General features: G+C 43.0%; 1 protein-coding gene across 1 annotated transcript in view; it reads right to left on the reverse strand.

The window, feature by feature from the left end:
• Positions 1-19,213, reverse strand: part of PREP (prolyl endopeptidase) — a 113,626-nt gene that overhangs the window by 85,918 nt on the left and 8,495 nt on the right. Inside the window, exons 3-4 of the mRNA XM_033103218.1 lie at positions 1,716-1,849; positions 232-362 (exon numbers count right to left, since the gene is read on the reverse strand). Of these exons, the coding sequence (XP_032959109.1) occupies positions 232-362; positions 1,716-1,849 (265 nt within the window). The remainder of the gene's footprint in view (positions 1-231; positions 363-1,715; positions 1,850-19,213) is intronic.

A 19,213-nucleotide genomic window follows, 5' to 3' on the forward strand; every position in this document is an offset into this window, starting at 1 on the left:
CCAGTGTGAAGTACTCTCCAGATCTGCTTCATGCCATCAGAAGAACATGTGACTACTCATGTGTTCTAAATATACTATGCAAAAATCAGCTTTCCTGATATTATGTGTGCATCTGTTCTGCAAGATGGTCCACGTTCTGTCTGGTATTTCAGAGGTGAGTCAACTGTACCAATGCCAGAGCTGCGAGCGAGGGCCCCGGGACTCCCGTGGGCCTGGCTGTGGCGCACTCACCTCGAAGTGCCACTGTGCCATCGTCAGAGAGCATGTTGGGGTCTAGGAATACTCTGGCTTCGCCCTCTAAGGAATCTTGAACATATAATACTCGCTGGTTCTGCAAACCTGTATTGTAAAAATAGAAATACCTGGGGGACAGAAATAATCTTTATTTAGCTACGGCATTTTCTGTATGTGGAGTAAAACCAAACACATACAAGCAGAAAGAAAAAAATACAACTGCACCAGAAAGATACAACTGCACGCAGGCCACACCAGGGACATGGGGAGTAGGGTGGAAGCTCTACCGTCGCCCTGTACCTAGAGTTTGTGATCTGAATTCCTTTAGGTATTCAAATAATTTAATTTATTGTAATTCTGCATGTGAGCTAAATGGAGAGAAATAAAGACTGTGTCGTTTGCTAAAATTAATACTAATATTCAAATAAAGCAGTAACTTTTTTTCAACGGGGAAGAAAGCAGATCTTCTAAAATAAAATGCTGGCTCCCTTCTCCAGCCAGGCTGCTAGGCAAGGGTAGGCAAACCTTTTCTGTAAAGGGCAAAATTGCAAATATTTTAGGCTTTGTGGGCCATACAGTAGCTACTACCCAACTCTACAGTCGTACGAAGGCAGCCATGGATAACACATAAAAGAATGGACATGGCTACGTGCCATTTAAACTTTATTTACAAAAACAGATGGTGGGCAGGGCTTGGCACGCAGGTCATACTTTGCTGATCCACAGTGGGAATGGAGGGTCTAAGAAATTCTAAAGTAAGTTTTTGATGGTCCTTCCAAAGAGGTTTAATAAACCAACAAGAGAGTATGGTTATGTGGGCGTGAAAGGGCGAGGACAAGAGAGGTTAATTATTAGGTGCCACCTCTCGGCCAATTTCCGTTTTTGGATAGAAGAAACGTACACAAAAAAATCTTTCAAAGTACCGTGTTTCCCTAAAAATAAGACCGGGTCTTATATTAATTTTTGCCCTAAAAGACGCATTAGGGCTTATGTTCAGGGGATGTCATCCTGAAAAATCATGCTAGGGCTTATTTTCCAGTTAGGTCTTATTTTCGGGGAAACATGGTAGTATAAGTCAAAGATAATTAATTTTAGAGGCAAACAAATCTCCACTGCTATCTATGAATCATCCCATCTCACCAATTACTAGCCATAAGGAAATTTCCCACAGCCTAGGTTTCTTCCTAGGATATATCTCCACTAAATTTCTTTTTCTTTTCGTTTCTTCTTCTTTTTTTTTTTTTGGTATTTTTTTTTAATTTATTTTTAATTATAGTTGATATCTACTAAATTCCTTAACCCTTATTTTAAGAATTTGGACACTAAACCAAAAGATATTAGTCTCATATTCAAGCATAGAAATGAATTTATTTTATAATGAATTAATCTGAAAACTAAGTTATTTAGAATTTGTTTTAAAATTTAAGAAAGTATTCAGTTAGAAAAGTAAAATAAAATGAAATGAAAGCAACCTCACATACCGTTTTCCTTTCTTGAAGTGGCAACTATACTTGGGGTAGTCATACAGTTCAGTCATTCTCTCTTTGTATAAACCTCTGATAGGACACTGCTCAAGAAATGGCACCGTAATCTTGTTCTGGGCCTCCACAAAAGCCTGTAGAGAAAATTTAAATGGACAAAGCAGGTTGGATATAAAATTTTCCATGGGAAGTTATCCATTAATATGTATCAGTGAGATCCAGCAACTCCACTTCTGGGACTATATCCAAAGGAAACAAAAACACTAGGTCGAAGAGATTATCTGCACCCATATACATAGAAGCATTATTGACAATAGCTAAGACGTAGAAACAACCTAAGTGTCCACTGATGGATGAGCGGATAAAGAAAACGTGGTATATGTATATATACAATGGAATATTATTCAGCTATAAGAAAGGAGGAAATTCTGCCATTTGTGACAACACGGGTGGACCTTAAGGGCATTATGCTAACTATGAAATAAGTCAGTAGAGAAAGGCATACTGTATGATCTCACTTATATATGAAATCTAAAAAAATCCAAAGAAACTCATTGCAAATGTGATAAGATTTGCGGTTACCAGAGGCAGAGGGGATGGATAAAGATGGTCAAAAGGTACAAACTTTTAGTTATAAGATAAATAAGTACTAGGCTGTAACGTCCAACCTGATGACTAGACTTAACATTACTATATGATATACAGGAAAGTTGTTGAGAGTGAATCCTGAGTTCTCATCACAAGGAAATTATTTTCCTCTTTTTTTTGTATCTATACGAGATGACAGATGTTAACTAAACTTACTGTGGTAATCATTTCATGATATATGTAAGTCAAATCATTATGCTATCCACCTTAAACTTCTACAGTGCTGCATGTCAATTATATCTCAAAACTGGAGGAAAAAAGATATAAAAATACGTATCAGAGAAAACATATTTTCCCTCAATAAATAATAACTAATACCTACATGGCACTAACTATGTACCAGGCAAGCATTAACTCATTTGGAACTTATAATCCAACGGAGAAGGCTCTTTAATTAGCCCAACTTTATGGATAGAGAAACTTGAGTCTCAGCATGGTTAAAAAGTTGCCCAATGTCATGCAGCTAAGAAGTGCCAGAGCTGGCTCCTGACTCTGGGCTCTTAACAAACACATTATACGGCTGCTCAGATCACATACGGTCAGTAAACTACATTCACACTGTGCCAAAGTTCCGGCTTAGTCAGCAGCGGTGATCCCAAAGGACAGCGGGACATGAAATTAGAATCCCCAGGCACTATTGTATCAATTCTGTTTTTACACTCTTTCCAAGACCAACTACTTTGTCAACTTCACAGAACTTGACTAAAATTTGAAACGAAAGAATATTTTCAAAAATTGGAAAATGGGTGGCACTGAGTAAGAATATCAACAACAATGGTTTATACAAAGAGAAAGAGATGGCCTGCAGGAAGTCAGGAGACCTGGTTGCAAAAGAAGGAAAAGAGCAGTTTTTACAACAGATCAGTTGTAGTCAAGTATATCTTATTTATACCTTAACAGTTAGAAAGTTCCTAATACTGTAAAAACTTTGCCTCGTAGTAATTCATGTCTGGCTTACATGAGTAAGAAATGAAACAAGAATAAACGTATAAGCTCTAAGTTCAATCGAAGGTTTAATCAGAGGTCTACAAACAGGAAAACCTTCAGGACAAAACTTCAGGAAATTAAGAACGTAACATACCTGTTTTGAATGGCAGACAAAACGCATTATCAGAGTCCACGCTTGAATGGGTCATCCAGATCTAGGGCCCACCCCAGCTCTAAATGGGCTCTCCTACACAAACCACCAACCATGCTCTGGAGAACCACGATTCTGTGTCAAGAGAAAGCTGTCCTAAAACTCATTAATGTCTACAATGCACTTGAAAACAAGAGAGAAAGAGTGTAAGTATGAATACAATGATAAATAACATTTTCTGCAAGAGGAGCAATTCAAGAGAAGTGACACTGTTATGGGTCCCATTTCTTATTTCATTCAAACAGAAAATAAAATTCATTGACTCCCAGAGAAATGCAATTCCAATTGACTATTGCTAGGGAACGGCAAACCTCACCCTGGCCTGCTTTCCTATGGCACTTGAGCTAATAACAGTTTTTATATTTTTAAAGAACTGTGTGTGGGGGGATCCCTACCATATTTAATATGCGGCCCTTTACAAAAGAAATTTGCTGACCCGGCTCTACCTCATTAAAACAGTATCAACAAAGAAATTAGCTTTTGTTTCTTAGTTACAAAAGTGAGACACAGCTGTGAAGCCCCTCGGGGGCAGCACTCGGGAAATCACTAAGTGTGTACAGGAGCGTGACCTGGTTTCATGGGGGAAGGAAATGTCGTGCCTACTTGACAGACACGGAAATGGAGGCAAATGGTATTGCACTCACCGGTCAAGATCACACAGTGAGTTAGCAATAGCTCTAAAGGCAGAATTACTTTATTCCGGTCACTGTCACAGTGATTGAGACCAACTCCATGCCTGATGCTAGATGTGGAGACAAAGCAGACCCACCCAGGAAAAAGGGGGGGTTAGCCTGGGCCTCCCACTGAGGCTGCACTGGGCAGGACAGGCACGTCGGAGTGCTAGAGCACCAGCAAGGATTTAGTAAGAACCTAGTAGGTTTCAGCCCTGCCCCTGGTGTTGTGGATGGACAGGCAATAATGCCAAGACTAGCTCCCTGCCATCATGGAGCTAACATTCTATGGCGGGGGAGGGGGGGAGACAAAACACAAGCCAGAGGGTTACAGACCAGTTAATCCTAAAGGAACACTCAGGCTAATTGTGGTGTGACACTGCTTCTCAAAGTGGCATCCACTACCTGTACTGGCCCTGAACTACTTGCTGCCAGCCCGGGGTGAGACGAATAGAGACTAAGAGGCCGTGCTATAAGTAATCTGACGCTGCTGAGACGTCTTTGTTATATTTTACAAAAATATCAATCCGAGATGGCTTGGAAGTTTAAAAACCAGTCACTCCTCACAGATTCCAGGAAGCACTGAGATGGAGGGCACCCACTTCAGGGAGGGTGGCAGGGCAGGTGCTTCTGAGGAGGTGTTGAACTGAGGTCTGATAAGTGACAGGGAACAGCCATGCAAAGAAGAAAAGAGGGTTCCGGGCCTAGGAAACGCCAAGTACAGGGCCCTGGGGCAGGAGCTCAGCGGCATGAAGCAGAGTAAGTCAGTGAGGCTGGGAAGGAATGAGAGACAGAGAGCAGAGACCCACACAGGAGCCAGGTCATGAGAAACCTGGAGGGCAGATAGGAAGTTTGAATCTTCATTCTAAGTGCAAACGAGCTATGATTAGGTAAGGAGATAGTTACATAATCTGGATTGCTGTGGGCGAAGAACAGACTATAGGGGAACAAAAGTGAAAACAGGGAAGCCAGTTAGGAAGCTGAGGCAGTGGTCTGGTGAGAGAGGAGGCCATGTGAAATGGCTGGTCTGTGAAAGGAGCGGCAATGGCCATTATAATGGGACAGGGGACAGACAAAATGGGCACAGCACATGGGAGTTTAAGTTTGATGGCTATTTCCCAGAAGGGCCTCACTGGAACATTCTAGCTACTTTGGGCTCCCACTCTGAGATGCCAGTATGTTCAGGATCTAAGCTGGCCCCTCCACTTCCACTGGAGGGGTCCTTTGAACGGGGCACCCTGCAGACTTCATTTCCCCAATCCTGATTTGTGTCTGAGCGAGGCTGCACGTAGGCCTTACCCTGGCTGTAGGATATCCTGGCTCTAGGAGGACCGTGGGGGGTCCAAGAGTCGTAGATTGCTCTGTTAGTTGTCCTTGGAAAAGTAGAACTGTGTTCTTTGATTGTTTCTCTATTTTGCTTTGCTGCTTTTAGATGCCTCATGGTACAAATCACAACTGTTGCAACAGAATCCATCTCAGGCTAAAGCAGACACATTGGCTTTTCTCATTTAAAATGTTCATAAACCTGTTATGCCAGGCATAGCAATGTTACTAAATAATTCTAGGATTATTACATCCAATTTTGTCACCTCCCACCCACAAATATTAGTCTACTTTCAATAGAGCAGTATTTAAAGACTGTACCCGTCCAAGTCAAACATCTAGACACAAAGCCAAACAGTGTTCAAATTCCTGAAAGTCTCAAGTTCTTTCATAACATACACCTTCATAACTTGAGCAAATCCTTTTCCTGAAGGTGGTAGGAAATTGTCTGTAAAGGGGCTTTGTGAAATTTAGGGTACCAGGAATGTCAATATTTCTGGTATTTTAACCAGGGAAATACCTTCTTGGTCATTTATGGATTAAATAGTCTGGTTTCTTGGTCTAAATATTAGAACAAATTTGGGAGAAGAGGAGGGAAGGTACAGGATAAAGGAAAACAAGAACTGAAGGAATTACATGATGATAAAGAAGCAGGGTGAAGAGAATTAAAACGCTCTTTGTTCCTTAGGCGTTCCGGCATCCGAAGTCACACTCCAGGATACTATTAAAACAACTGCAACCTGAGAGCGCATTAACAACATCTGCAGCTGAGCCTCTAGAGAGGATCAAAAGTTTAGATTTTATAGCCAGGGATGAATCTGAACACATTTTCCTAAGAATCAAGTGCTCAAGACAAAGAAATCCTGTTCATATCTCATTCTCATTTTGCCTTGACTATGAGAAAGCTTCGAGGCAAAGCACAGCGTTAGGCATGCAAGCTGGTTCAATTCTAGAGCTCTGCTGTACAACACTGTTCCTACGGTGAGCAATACTGTATCGCACACAAAAGCTTGAGGACAGCAGATCTCACATTAGTTTCATTTACTTTATTACCATTAAAAAAAAAAAGCAAAGCTGCCTGACAGAGAGTCATTCAGTTTGGAAGCTGGGGATTCCTTTACCTCTACTGTCTTCAGGAAGAATTTTTTTCAAGTTGTCCTCACAGGTACTATATTTTAATCCACAAAATACCTCAGGTCATTTTATAATTCTTACATATATGAATAAAAGTGATTCAGAGTTACTTGTTAAATTATATATATATATATAAAATGTACATATATATGTGTATACACACACACACACACACACACACACATATACACACATATACACAAAACAGCAGGATTATATAACATGAGATTAAAAAGATGAATTAGGGATAAAGGTAACTGCTACAGGAAAACCAATGAAGGGGAACCTATTTCCAGGGCAGGGTGGGCGGGGGGAGGGGGGCTGGGGGGAGTGGGCATGTAGTAAGTCAGGAAGACCAGAGGAAATTCCCAGCAGAGGACTGACTCGAGCATGGGTATCAACCTCCACTCGTCCCAAATACCAATGAAAACTAGGGATGGTACAATCTATATCCCACAAACTGAGGAGTTTCTGCTGCAAACTACAAAAGTCCGCACGTGCACACACACACTGTGTGGGTGTGTGTGTACGACAACGTTATTAAAGCAACAATCAGAGGCTTCTGAAGAAAGTAAGTGGTTGGCATCACAGCATGGCCTGGCAGAAAACCAGGATTCTAGCCCCACGGGAAGGCTGAGCGCATGCTGGTGGCCGAAGGAGGAAGCATACTTGGGTCGCCTCACTGCTGGAAGTTTAGCAGAATCTGGAAAAGACTCCCCAAGGGCAGGGATAACCCCATTAAAAAAGAAGCCATGAGGTGGCAAAGTTCATCACTGAGGCTGCAGGACTCAGGGCCAGGAGGCTGGGATCGTCATACGGAAAACTGGAGGCAAGTCATGCCAAACACGAAATTAGATGCAGCTGCTTTAGAAAACATGTCTAGAGATTGAGACTATAAAGGAATGGAATCATGTACTTTTACAAGACTAATATGAGGAATCTATACTAAAAAAGAAAAAGAAAGAAAAAAAGGAAAAGAGTGTGCCTTATTTTTCAGTACTCACTGAATATTGACGAAATTTGCAGTACCTCAGACAACAAAGGAAACCCGAGCCCAAGAAGCACTGTGACCACAATACCATTCATCTCAACTAAGGGAGGTGCCTTTCTCTTCCCGCCCCACAAGTCCTCGACTCATTCTCGGGGAGGAGAAATACCGAATTCAATTGGCGAGGGCTTGTCTTTTAACATTCAAACCCCAGAGTGGATCCATTTTTTTTCCTCAGAGACCGTCTGCTCTCAGGTAAGTAAGGCTCCTGGTGAGCTTCCATGATTGACAGACCAGGTGGGGCCTTCCACAAGCCCTGCCAGGTCTCTTTTCACTACCTCACCTGTCCCCATACGGGCAAATCAGTTCCCTCACTGGAACTAGTCACTGGCAATCAGGGGGAAGGAAGCTGAAATCCTCATTTTGACCTGAGAGTCAAGCCTTGTTCTCAAATCTAATCAGAACCAGGGAGCTCATTCAAAGATGCAAGTTAACCCCATCTGCCTCTGTTCTTCCGTGCACGCACTCTTGGCAAGGATAGAGGTGATATGCACCTCAAATCCACACCTAACTAAAAACCCAATCATGAAGCAGTTAAAACACATAAACATCCTCTCTTAAATAATTCAAATAATTCTTGTATCAATGAGGAAATCCAAATTACAATAAAAATATTCAGAAAATAAGAAAGGATCACTAGCAAAGTTCAGGGAATGTAGTAGAAACATTTGGAGTTGACATCTGTCAGTGGGAAGTTGCACTGACAGACTGGGGGATGTGACCTCCTCTGGCCATCAGAGCATCCGTCCCCTAGACCTGGGATTGACCCACGGCCAGTCAGGACATCCATGCAGGGGAGGCGTGTGGCTGGTCTAAGGCCTTGTTACCGTGACTCCCATACCCATGGGTGTCCGCAGCACTGAATTCAGACGTGTATCTAGACAGGCTCGGGGGCCAGTGTTGGTGCCTGGGTGTGCCACGCACTGAAGGATTGTGACCTCACTGTGATGGAGAAGGTGCACTGGCCCACAGAAGGTGCTCCGTATCCAGCTAAAAGGGCCGGGTATGGAAAAGTGACAGTTATGCCTTCAGGAAATTTGGAGTTTACCCTCTCTCTGGGTCAAATTTTATCATCTCTGTGTACCGGTAACTTGTACCACCATCTGTTTAGATAATGTTCCTGATAGCATAACCTCTGTCCATATTCTAACAATGCCAACTCCTTTCTACACTTTTTATATAAGTACACACTCTGTTCATTTTCAGAAGCAGAGTCTTTCCATCAATTCTTATCTACAGACAACAGTCCAGAAAAGAGTCATAAACCCAGGCAACCAGAGTCCTTTTTCAGAGACAGAGATGCACATTAGAAGATAGAAGTTACGTACGTCCTTTCATGAGATTTGGGGCGACAACGACTGTGTGAAACCTAAAGAGACAAGGCCCCTCTTTCCCTACCACACCGGAGTGGCTGCTGGAAAATAACACAATCAGAGAAAAGCAGATGACCTAAAAGACAAAGAGAGACAGGTTTCCAGAAGTGTCACGTCCACTCCTGGATCAGGCTGTGATCCATTTATGTGAGCCACTCAGCTTTTACATGAGCTTTGTGAGCTGGGTTTCAGGCACCGCTCATCAAAAGTCCTGACTAACACAGCTCTTCTAGGAGTCCTGCAGTTGACTAAGCAAGGTGAGGCTGGCTGAACACGAGCAGCTGGAAAAGGACGACTCAACCAGAAGTTTGCCCAAGGGCTGGCGGGAGTAGCCGGAAAAAGGTATTCACATGGAAGGTGTTTTATCAGTAGATGAGAAACAGTGAAATTAAACTAAACGTTCCAATCAAAAAGTTTTACAGTAAGAAAATATAAACAAATTAAAGAACTAGGAAATTAAAAGAGTGTAAGTCCTAGAACTGCTGCTTTTTTAAAAGAGAAGGAAAAAAACACTCAACCAAAGCTCTGGCTAACCTAATCAGAAAAGGGGAGAAAAGTGACAGAGATACTCAACATTAGAAACGATGAAGAAATATAGCCACAGACAGGAAGAGTAAAGTTTCTTGTACTTCAGAAATACTACACATAACTCCATGCTAGTACATTTAAAAAATCCCAATGATAGACACCATTTTCTAGGAAATACAAATGACTCAAATTGATCCACAAAGAAAGAAGATCTGAACAGAGCAATAAGCATGAAAGTGGAGGAAAAGAGCCCAAAATTGCAATAAAAGAATTTTTCCCAGCTCGCTTTAGAGATGAGGTCTTTCAATTATTAAGCAGAAAATTTCCATGCTATTTGAACTGTTCAATAATAAACGCAGTGGCAAGCATTTAGTAAGCACTTACTTGCGTCCGCCATTGTGCTACATTGTTCAAAAAGACTACCACTTAATTTCCACCACAACCAAGCACAGTAGTTTCCTCCAAATTATAAATCATAAAATTGAAGCCTAGAGAGATTAAAAAACATGACCAATGTCACATATCTAACAAAACTGTCAAGCGAAGATTCAAACCTGTCTTTCTACCTGTAAAGCTGCTCATTTAATGACTATACACTATTGCCTTCCCATGAATCAACAGGTTCCACGTTCTCTAAAGGGTTCTCATTAGTTGCTGGGGGGCAACAGGTAGAAAGACAATTCTGGAAGTAGGGAGACAACTTAGGAAGCTACTAAATATCTAGCTCAGTGGCAATGCATGTTTAAATGAGGGCAACGTCAGCGGGGATAAAAACAAGGAGAAAGTTAGGAGACTTTTTTTGGAGGCAGAACTGGAGTTCCAAGACTCATGTGTATGATTAAACAGAGAGCTGATTCAAATGGTCAGAGCACCATACAATGTTATAGAAGAGTCCCAGAATTATTTATTATGACACATGTCTTGGTTTCCCCCAGTGAGAAAAATTAGAACTACAAACACTGTCCCTTTAATTTATGAAGATGCTATAAATAACAGTGAGGCACCTACTAAACCTCAGCTCCTTGAAAGTGGCCCCCGTAATAATCAAAGGTGTCGTTATCCTGCTCTAATCATGTCTAACGACGCATTTTCTAGGGCCATGTTCCCAAGCTTTCTGGATCTTAAGAATTACCTAATGAGGTGGCTTGGGAAACAGAGATTTCTACTGTAATCAGATGCTCCAGAAGTAGAGCTAGCGAATTTTTAACAAGTGCCTAGGTGATTTTTGCGACGGAGTGCTTTCTCCCCAGGACATGGCAGAATGAGTACGGGGGAGCAACAGGAAACACAAAGAGCCTGGGAGATGTCAGCGTTGTCTTAGTTCTTTAGTTGTTAGTCTCGAACCACTGTTTCCCAAAGGTGCCCTGTTGGATTTCAGCATTTCCCCCAGAGAAACTGCAGATGATTGAAACCACAGCAGAATCACTGCCTACAGGGAAAACATCAGTGTTAAATGTACACAAGCACTTCAAGCATTTCACCAATGGTTTAGGGTCCACTTTTCTAAAATGGAGCTTTCTCTGATGGTGAACAAACATGCCTAGATACCTAGTTTCTAGTCAAGACATGGCTCAACCTCCTTTTCGGCACTGACCTGTAGCAACTCAACAACTCAACGGTTAAAGGGGCTTGTCTGTCTCCAATCACTGGTCCTCCTCGGCTAGAATGTAATCCTGTATCAGCGTGGGCCACATCTCTTGCTTATGCCAGTATCTCCCTTCCTTCCTGCACTGCCCTCCCGACCCCCCCATTTAACCTAATTCTTGGCACAGTGGACACACAGGTAAACTTAGGACAGGGGAAAAAAGGGTAAGGATGAGCACATGTGGAGAAGGAAAAAGAGAATGAAACCAGTGGACCTGTGCCATCCATTCTCCTTCCCCAGTGTCCTCCTTTCTTAGCGGGACGGCATCTCCAGTAGTCATCCCACTGCTACAGAAGCCAGCGAGGGTCCTTGGAGCTTCCACCAAATCTTTTCTTATTGCTGGCAGTACAGCCAAGGCGTGAGCACTCGTCTGGTGCTAGGCCAATCAAAACTCCCTCTCCTGGGATGCAGTCACTTGAACAAGTAACAGAGGGTTGAATGGCTAGAGATCACCAATACCATTAGCAGTGCTGAGTAAAACGTGGAAATTCCTGCCATGGAGCCCTAGAACTATCTGGTTCCTGCCTGCTCCGAGCCTGGCCCTTTGTCTCTCCCAGGAGCTGGCCTCATATCCTTGCCATAAATTCCCTATGTACCTAACTTAGCCAGAATCAATTTCTAATGCTTGCATCGAAAACCTTGTTGCAGAAGGCAAGAAAAGGAGATAGAAACAGAAAAAAGAACGCAGTGCTTAGATGGCCCAGTACCAGTAACTTCCTCATACTTTTGATGATTATCCCATGCACAGATCAAAAGGAAGCTGTTCCTTAAATACATATTTCAACTATGGATTTATGAGAAGTCTGTTTATAAACTACAATAAAGCTAAACATTTCTATAGGAGGTGGTGAGACATTTAAGACCTGAGAAGTCTTGGAGATTGAGATACTATGTGGTAATGTATTTACCTAAAGCACTTCCCGTTTCCACTAGGGAAGCAATGACAGTAGCAATTTTCAATCCAGGTCCTTACATGAAACATTAATGAATAGGTGGCAGGGCGTTTCACAGGCCAGCTTTGCAGTTCAGAAGATACCAATTAAAAGTAATGCTACCAAATAGCTTCAAGGTACTCTTCTGCCTAGTTTAATCATCATGCTTGAGAACAATGAAACGACACTTAGAAATCATAGTTCCATTTAAAAAAAAAAAATCAATGCTCAGAACATAAGCTTTTTCCTAAAAAACCTAGAACTCAAAAGGAAACTCCTGCTTGGTTTCATGGATGAAATGAGAAGCAGAGTCTTTAAAGTTCAACATTCTGACAAAGCAATTGGAGGAATAGAGTCTGAACGTCTATATCCCAATCCATTCAAGCGGTTCTGCCCAAGCTGCACTGTTCGTACAGACCTCTGTTGTGTATGGAAAATGAATTTTTACATGCATTTTCTCAGTTGGGTGCCAGTAAAACTCTGGATCTAGACGAATTCAGTATGATTATATTCATTTTATAGATGAAGAAAATGAATCTGGGGAAGGTAGCTTGCTATGCTCACAAAACAAGAAAATGGAAGACCAAGCACTACGATCTGTGTGTTTTGCCTTCTAGCTCCATCTGGCAAATACTCTACTCTTCCACCCTGCCTTTCAACAGAAGAAACAGCACAAATGTCTGCAAGTCACAGGATGAAGGAACTATCTCCTTCAAAGCACCCCATAAACAAAAACCAGTCTTTCATCCTTTTAATTAATGTATTCTTAGGACCACAGTAAAGCTTTACCTGCTGTCTTTTGGCTTAGAGACATTAAACCAGACCTTCATGGTACTGGAAATCCTGGGAGGAAGTTTCCTCTTATTAGCCCTGCAGCCTGACAGTGTGGTGGCCTGATGGGAAATGCCACTGGACAAACGAATGCCTGCTCCCCTAGCTCCCCGCTAGCTCTTCCACACGTTGGCTCTGTTCTATGCTAGGCAAAGTCCACTGTGTAGGGAGAGCTAGGCCACATCGGTAACAGAACAGAGTAGGAACTCCCCAGGCTACCCACTTTTAGGGTTAACCTTAAAGAACGAAAACAAAAGCAAGCAAACAAACGTAAAAGCAGATTTCAGGGTAGACAGGAATGATACCGAAAAGCAGGTGATGACCTCCCTAAACTCTATTCTCCACTGACCTGCGACATGAAAATACCTACACAGAAATCCTAGGCTACCTAAAATACTGGAGACGATCAGAAGGCCTTTAGGGTTTAAATCTTTCCCGCCAAGGAAGGAAGCAGGGGAAGAGAACGGTGACATTTCCAGGTTTCCTACCCTGCAAGACTGAAGGACTTCTGTTCTCTCCCCTTATCTGATATACTACCCTAACTACTCAGCCAATCGGGATATGGGAAGGGAGAGCAAATAATGTCCTAAAAAAGAAAACCTACGTTGCATATTCCTTTGATCCTCTGTGAAACAAATGGTAATTTTCTTCTTTTAGAAGGAATGAACACAAACAAAAACAAATGTTTTGGTTTTTGCTGATTCCTATTAGAGTTTTTCTCTCATGATTCCACAAAGGAAATGGAGCTGTTGTTACTCTCATTTTGCCCAGGGCAGTTCTCAGGAAGGAAAACAAAATTAGTCATTCCATAGATGCCGCTGATATTCTCCATTCGGTTACTTCGTGTACCAAGGCCCCAGGACAGAGTTTCTGTGAAAGCCAGACTTAAGAATTAGTTACAATTAGGGCAGCTGTCCCCTGAAAAGTGTAATTTCTTCCTTTCTCTATTGTATCTCCCTTTCAGTAATTCAGTAACAAGTGCTGGAATATTCAACTACGAGGTTAAAGCCACAATAAGACAGGTACGATGGAGCGATTCCTCAAGAGGTTGTAAGCACATTGTTTGTATTTGGACCATGGGCCTTCAAAACCAAGCCCTGTAATATAAAGAGAATTTATTACCTGTGTTTCCCCGAAAATAAGACCTGGCCGGACAATCAGCTCTAATGCGTCTTTTGGAGCAAAAATTAATATAAGACCCGGTCTTATTTGACTATAAGTATATATACGGTAATGTAATATAATATAATATAAAATATAATACCAGGTCTTAGATTAATTTTTGCTGCAAAAGACGCATCAGAGCTGATGGTCCGGCAAGGTCTTATTTTTGGGGAAACACGGTACCATCAGGAAGGAGAGACAGCAAATGGTGCGGTGTGGACTGACTGCACAATGCGCAAAGAGGCCGGGAAAAAGACTCATGTAGTACTCCCACAGTCACCCGACAGTGACACTACTGCCTCAGCGATGACAGCAATGTAAGCAAACTCCAAGGGCCTGAGAGTCGGCAGAGCAGTCCTCTTGCCAGTATACAAGGCTCCACGCTTCCCCTGGAACTGTGGTCCATCTGTGCAGTGAAGAACACAGGACGATTTTAAAGTCTCTGGATTTGGCCATTGGGCCAGTGCTGATCATGAAGAGAACCGCTTATACTGATGGGAGATGTTACTGGGAGCGGTGGTAAAAGAAAGGGCGTGGGGGTTCCAGTACATCGAGGGGTATGCAGGGCGGCTTGTGGACAGGCGGAGGAAGACAGGGAGATGGCCCCAGATAAAATCTCATCAATACCATCTGCACAGGGCTTACCTGAAGGCACCTGGAGACCGACAGAGGGGAACAAAGAAATTTCAAAGAGCTAAGGCAGAGTGCGCTGTTCGGGGTTCACTTGTTTGTCTCCCACAGGAAATGAGAGGGAAATATAGGAAGTTAAAGATTAGGATGTCAACCTATTAATATCACGGATGGGAACGGGGTGGGGGATAGAGTCTTGTTATTAGTAGACTGGAGGCTCGAATTTCCTCAGTGTGAAAATGCACCAAGTGTACACCAAGACTCGACACACTTCCTGCCATCCCCAAAGGACAAGCTGGAGATGCCTGTTGAATGGGAAGTATAGGCTAACTGCCGGGTCCTGCCCATCTAGTCTCCAGATCATTTTTAACGACTGCAAAACTCCCTCTCTGGCACCTCACGCTAAAGACTTCCCACTTTACACAAGTGAGATCTCACTATAGTTCAGACACTTCAAGAGTATACTGCAGTTAGTAGATACCTCGTAAAGTGCTTTGAACCCAGAGCTTTCCCTTTATCTTTTTGTTCTTTAGTTTGTATTTCCATATAGATTTTCTTAAAGTTGTAATTATTTGGAGCACTGCAATCTTGCCTCCTTCTCCCACTTAATGTTGTACCATAAGCACTTTTTCATGTTAGTAAGCAATATGTAGAGCTCAACATTTTTATAGATACATATACTACTTCATCAAGCAAATTCACCATTTTCTGCTTAAACACTACACTATTGGAAATGGTGATTATTTACTATTTTTCACTATTATAAATAATGCCCCAAACTGGCCCTTTTCTTGATCTCCATATTTCTGAGGTGGTATTATTACTCTCCCAGTAGGCTTGAAATCTCTTCATCATTCTCAAGTATTTGCGTTATGCTGTTGCTGTCAGACCGGTTTAATGTTTCATTATTGGTGGTACATATGAGTGCTACTGATGTTATATTTACTTTGTACATATTCACTTTATTGAACTCATTAATTCTAGTAAGTTTCCAGTTGTTTCCCTTACATTTTCTAGATATACAATCATATAATCTACAATTATTGATAATTTTATCTCTCCTCTCCAAATTTTGGTTCATTTTTTTATTACACTAGTAAAAGCTTTGCAAACATCTACTGGGGGTGCCAAAAAAATGTATACCAGTGGACACTTTGGTCCACATTGCTCGAGCAATAGTTCGCCGTAATCAGAAGTATCTGGACGCTGATGGTAACCACTTTGAGCACCTCCTGTAATTGCAGAAGTCACACTTATATTCATCTTTTGTTACCGGTGTATATTATTACAATTTTAATACAGGTTTCCTTTTTTAAAATATATATACACCTTTTTTGGCACTCTGTAGAAATAGCAGTGACAGAGACATTCTAGCCTAGTGTTTAAGTTGTTCTGAATGAGATGTCATCTTGTTAAAGCATTGTTATTCCTACTTTTTGTTTTACTTTAATGTTTTTAAAATATTAATCAGGACAATTATGTAGCTTATTTAATCTATTAACATATTAGTATTAAACTATTTTTCAATTCCTGTGATAAATTATGCTCTCTTTAACCTGCTAACATTTGTTTATATTCTTTACATCTATAATCAAAAGAAAAGTTGGCCCATCTTAGTTGTCCAGTACAGGAGCCACTAACCACAAGTGGCTACTGAGTATCTGAAATGCGGTTGGTGTGAATTGATACATGCTGAAGTGTAAAATACACAGAATTTCAAAAATTTATTTTGAGAAAAAGAATGTAAACTACCTTAATAATATTTTATATCGACTACATGTTACAATGTTCATATTTTGAGTATCCAGTTGACTCTTGAAAAACATGGGTTTTGAACTGCATAGGGATTTTTTTTTTTTTCCAGTAACTATACAGTCAGCCCTCCATGTCCCCTGATTTCACATCGATGGATTCAACAAACCACAGATCGAAAACAGTACCGAGCCCCAGTTGGGAACCCATGGATGCAGAGGACTGGCTGTATGCACTGTTCTATGCCATTTTATGGAAGGGACTCAAGCATCTGTGGATTTTGGTATCCACCCTTGTTTTTGAGAATTTTCTAAGTTATAAGTCTGCCTGATATTCTCTTATGAAGGATAAAGCCATAAATGCCAGGCACTATCAGAATTGGATAACCCATATTAAATATTAGATTAAATCAAAGAACTACCGATAGCATTTCAGATCTTAGTGTAAAAGAGTTACTAATGTTCCTCCCCACTTCCTGACTTTTTTATTGAAAATGTAACGAGCAGCTATTTTCTTTGTTTTGAAGGCTATGTTTAGATTCTCCTCTTTACACCAAGGTATGGTGAAAACACCTTTGTGTATATGTAGCTAACTTTGAGTAGAAAGTATCTGGGTTGCTCTCCTGTTCATTAGAAAAACACACAGTACCTTTTCAGTCTGAGACTAAAATTTAACTCATCAGATCCCGAAGGATATACTAGCCTTTGTCAATAACAAGCCTGTTGAGAGAGGAGTGAGAAACTGTGCATGGAGGATGCAGAGGGAAGACAGAACTGCACAGGCTCTCTGACACCTGTGGTATGCTTCTGAACAGGCTAGCGTGGGAGCGGGGGCTGGGGAGGGTCGGTCAGCCCAGGGTCCACACAGGAGGTCTTACAAAGTCCCGCGGCAAGCGCAGACATAAATATATTCCTACAGCTTATGTTCCCAAAGCTACTATAGCCACAGTCTTTTTTTCTTGTTATTTTTAAAATCCGAACTTGGAAACCATCTGGGCTACCTGGGTCCCTCCACTCCTGGTGTGGGGACGGAGCCCCAAAAAGCAGTTTCCAGGCTCTCGGCCTCACATAGAAGGGTGCTGGCTCAGGTAGTAAATGGCCATCGACTGTGATCAAATGGCCAGCAGCTGTGGCTAGTTGGCCATCAGCTGTAACCAGTGAGCCATTAGCCATGAATATAACTGCCGTGGCTAGGCTAGGAGAAGAGGCTAGCAGAGAAGAAAAGAGAGAAAAGGGGAGCTAGCAAGAAGATGGTGGCTGAGCCTGCAAGCGGCGCAGTGAGGGTTGGGAATTGTGTTGCTCCCTGTTCCTGTGTCTCCAACCCAGCCGCCAGCGAGAGTATAGTGGTATGACTCCCCTACCTATGGCTCCGTGGGTGTTCCTTTTTGGCCTAGCCATATCCTGCGTTCTTGTGTGGGGGGCGGGACCGGAGACCCCGCAGGCCACCCCGCACGACACTTGGCGTAGTCGGCAGGATCCCTTGCACTACAAATAGCGCAGCGAGCAGGGTACGGTGCCGGCCAAAGCTCTCCGAAGGACGGTGGAGCAGTTTGTGCCTATGAACACTCAGTTGCAGGAAGATGAGGAGGAGCAGCTGCCTGAGAGCTGGATCCCTGTGGAGGGGTGGGAAGACGTGGACGATTCCCCAACCAGCAGAGGCCGGAGAAAGCGAAGGTTGTTGCGGCCCTGTGAGCTGGGAAGTGCTTGCTGAGGCAGCCCGGATGCAGGACTTGTAGTCCCAGGAGGAAACACTTGCTGAGTCCTCCGTGGGAGCTGAGGGTGAGGTCAAGGTCATCCCTCACCCTCAGGACAGCCCTGGCAATGACTATGGACTATGGGGAATTGCCTTCCATCCCTAATTTAATGGACCACTTGACTGTTTGTTTGGGAACATACCACCATGTAGTGGAACTGGGGGATGTTTGCTTTTGTCTTGACCGGCCACCATTGAGAGTATGTAAGCACATTGACTGTGAGTCGCTATTGTTCCAGCACGGTACCCTGAGAGGCCCTGGCTGTGTCCAGGAAGCCGGGCTGTGCCCAGAGAGAGTGGCGGTGCCCTGAGAGGCCCTGGCTGTGTCCAGGAAGCCGGGCTGTGCCCAGAGAGAGTGGCGGTGCCCTGAGAAACCCTGGCTGTATCCGGGAAGACTAGTGGTACCCTAAGAAGTCCAGGAAGTCTGGCTGTGCCCAGGAGTACTGGTGGTGCCCTGAGAAACCCTGGCTGTGTCCGGGGAGACTAGTGGTACCCTAAGAAGTCCAGGAAGTCTGGCTGTGCCCAGGAGTACTGGTGGTGCCCTGAGAAACCCTGGCTGTGCCCGGGGAGACTAGTGGGACCCTAAGAAGTCCAGGAAGTCTGGCTGTGCCCAGAAGTACTGGTGGTGCCCTGAGAAACCCTGGCTGTGACCAGAGAGCTTGGCTGTGTCCAGGAAATAGCATTCACCTCCAGGTTCCTCGCACAGGGCCCCTCGCGGAAGACGCTTGTCGCGTAGATTGTGAGGCGAGAGCCTGTAGGGGTGGAGTGTGAGGACAGAGCCCCAAAAAGCAGTTTCCAGGCTCTCGGCCTCACATAGAAGGGTGCTGGCTCAGGTAGTAAATGGCCATCGACTGTGATCAAATGGCCAGCAGCTGTGGCTAGTTGGCCATCAGCTGTAACCAGTGAGCCATTAGCCATGAATATAACTG

This window comes from Rhinolophus ferrumequinum, chromosome 3, assembly GCF_004115265.2.
Source record: "Rhinolophus ferrumequinum isolate MPI-CBG mRhiFer1 chromosome 3, mRhiFer1_v1.p, whole genome shotgun sequence".
NCBI classification, from domain to species: domain Eukaryota; kingdom Metazoa; phylum Chordata; class Mammalia; order Chiroptera; family Rhinolophidae; genus Rhinolophus; species Rhinolophus ferrumequinum.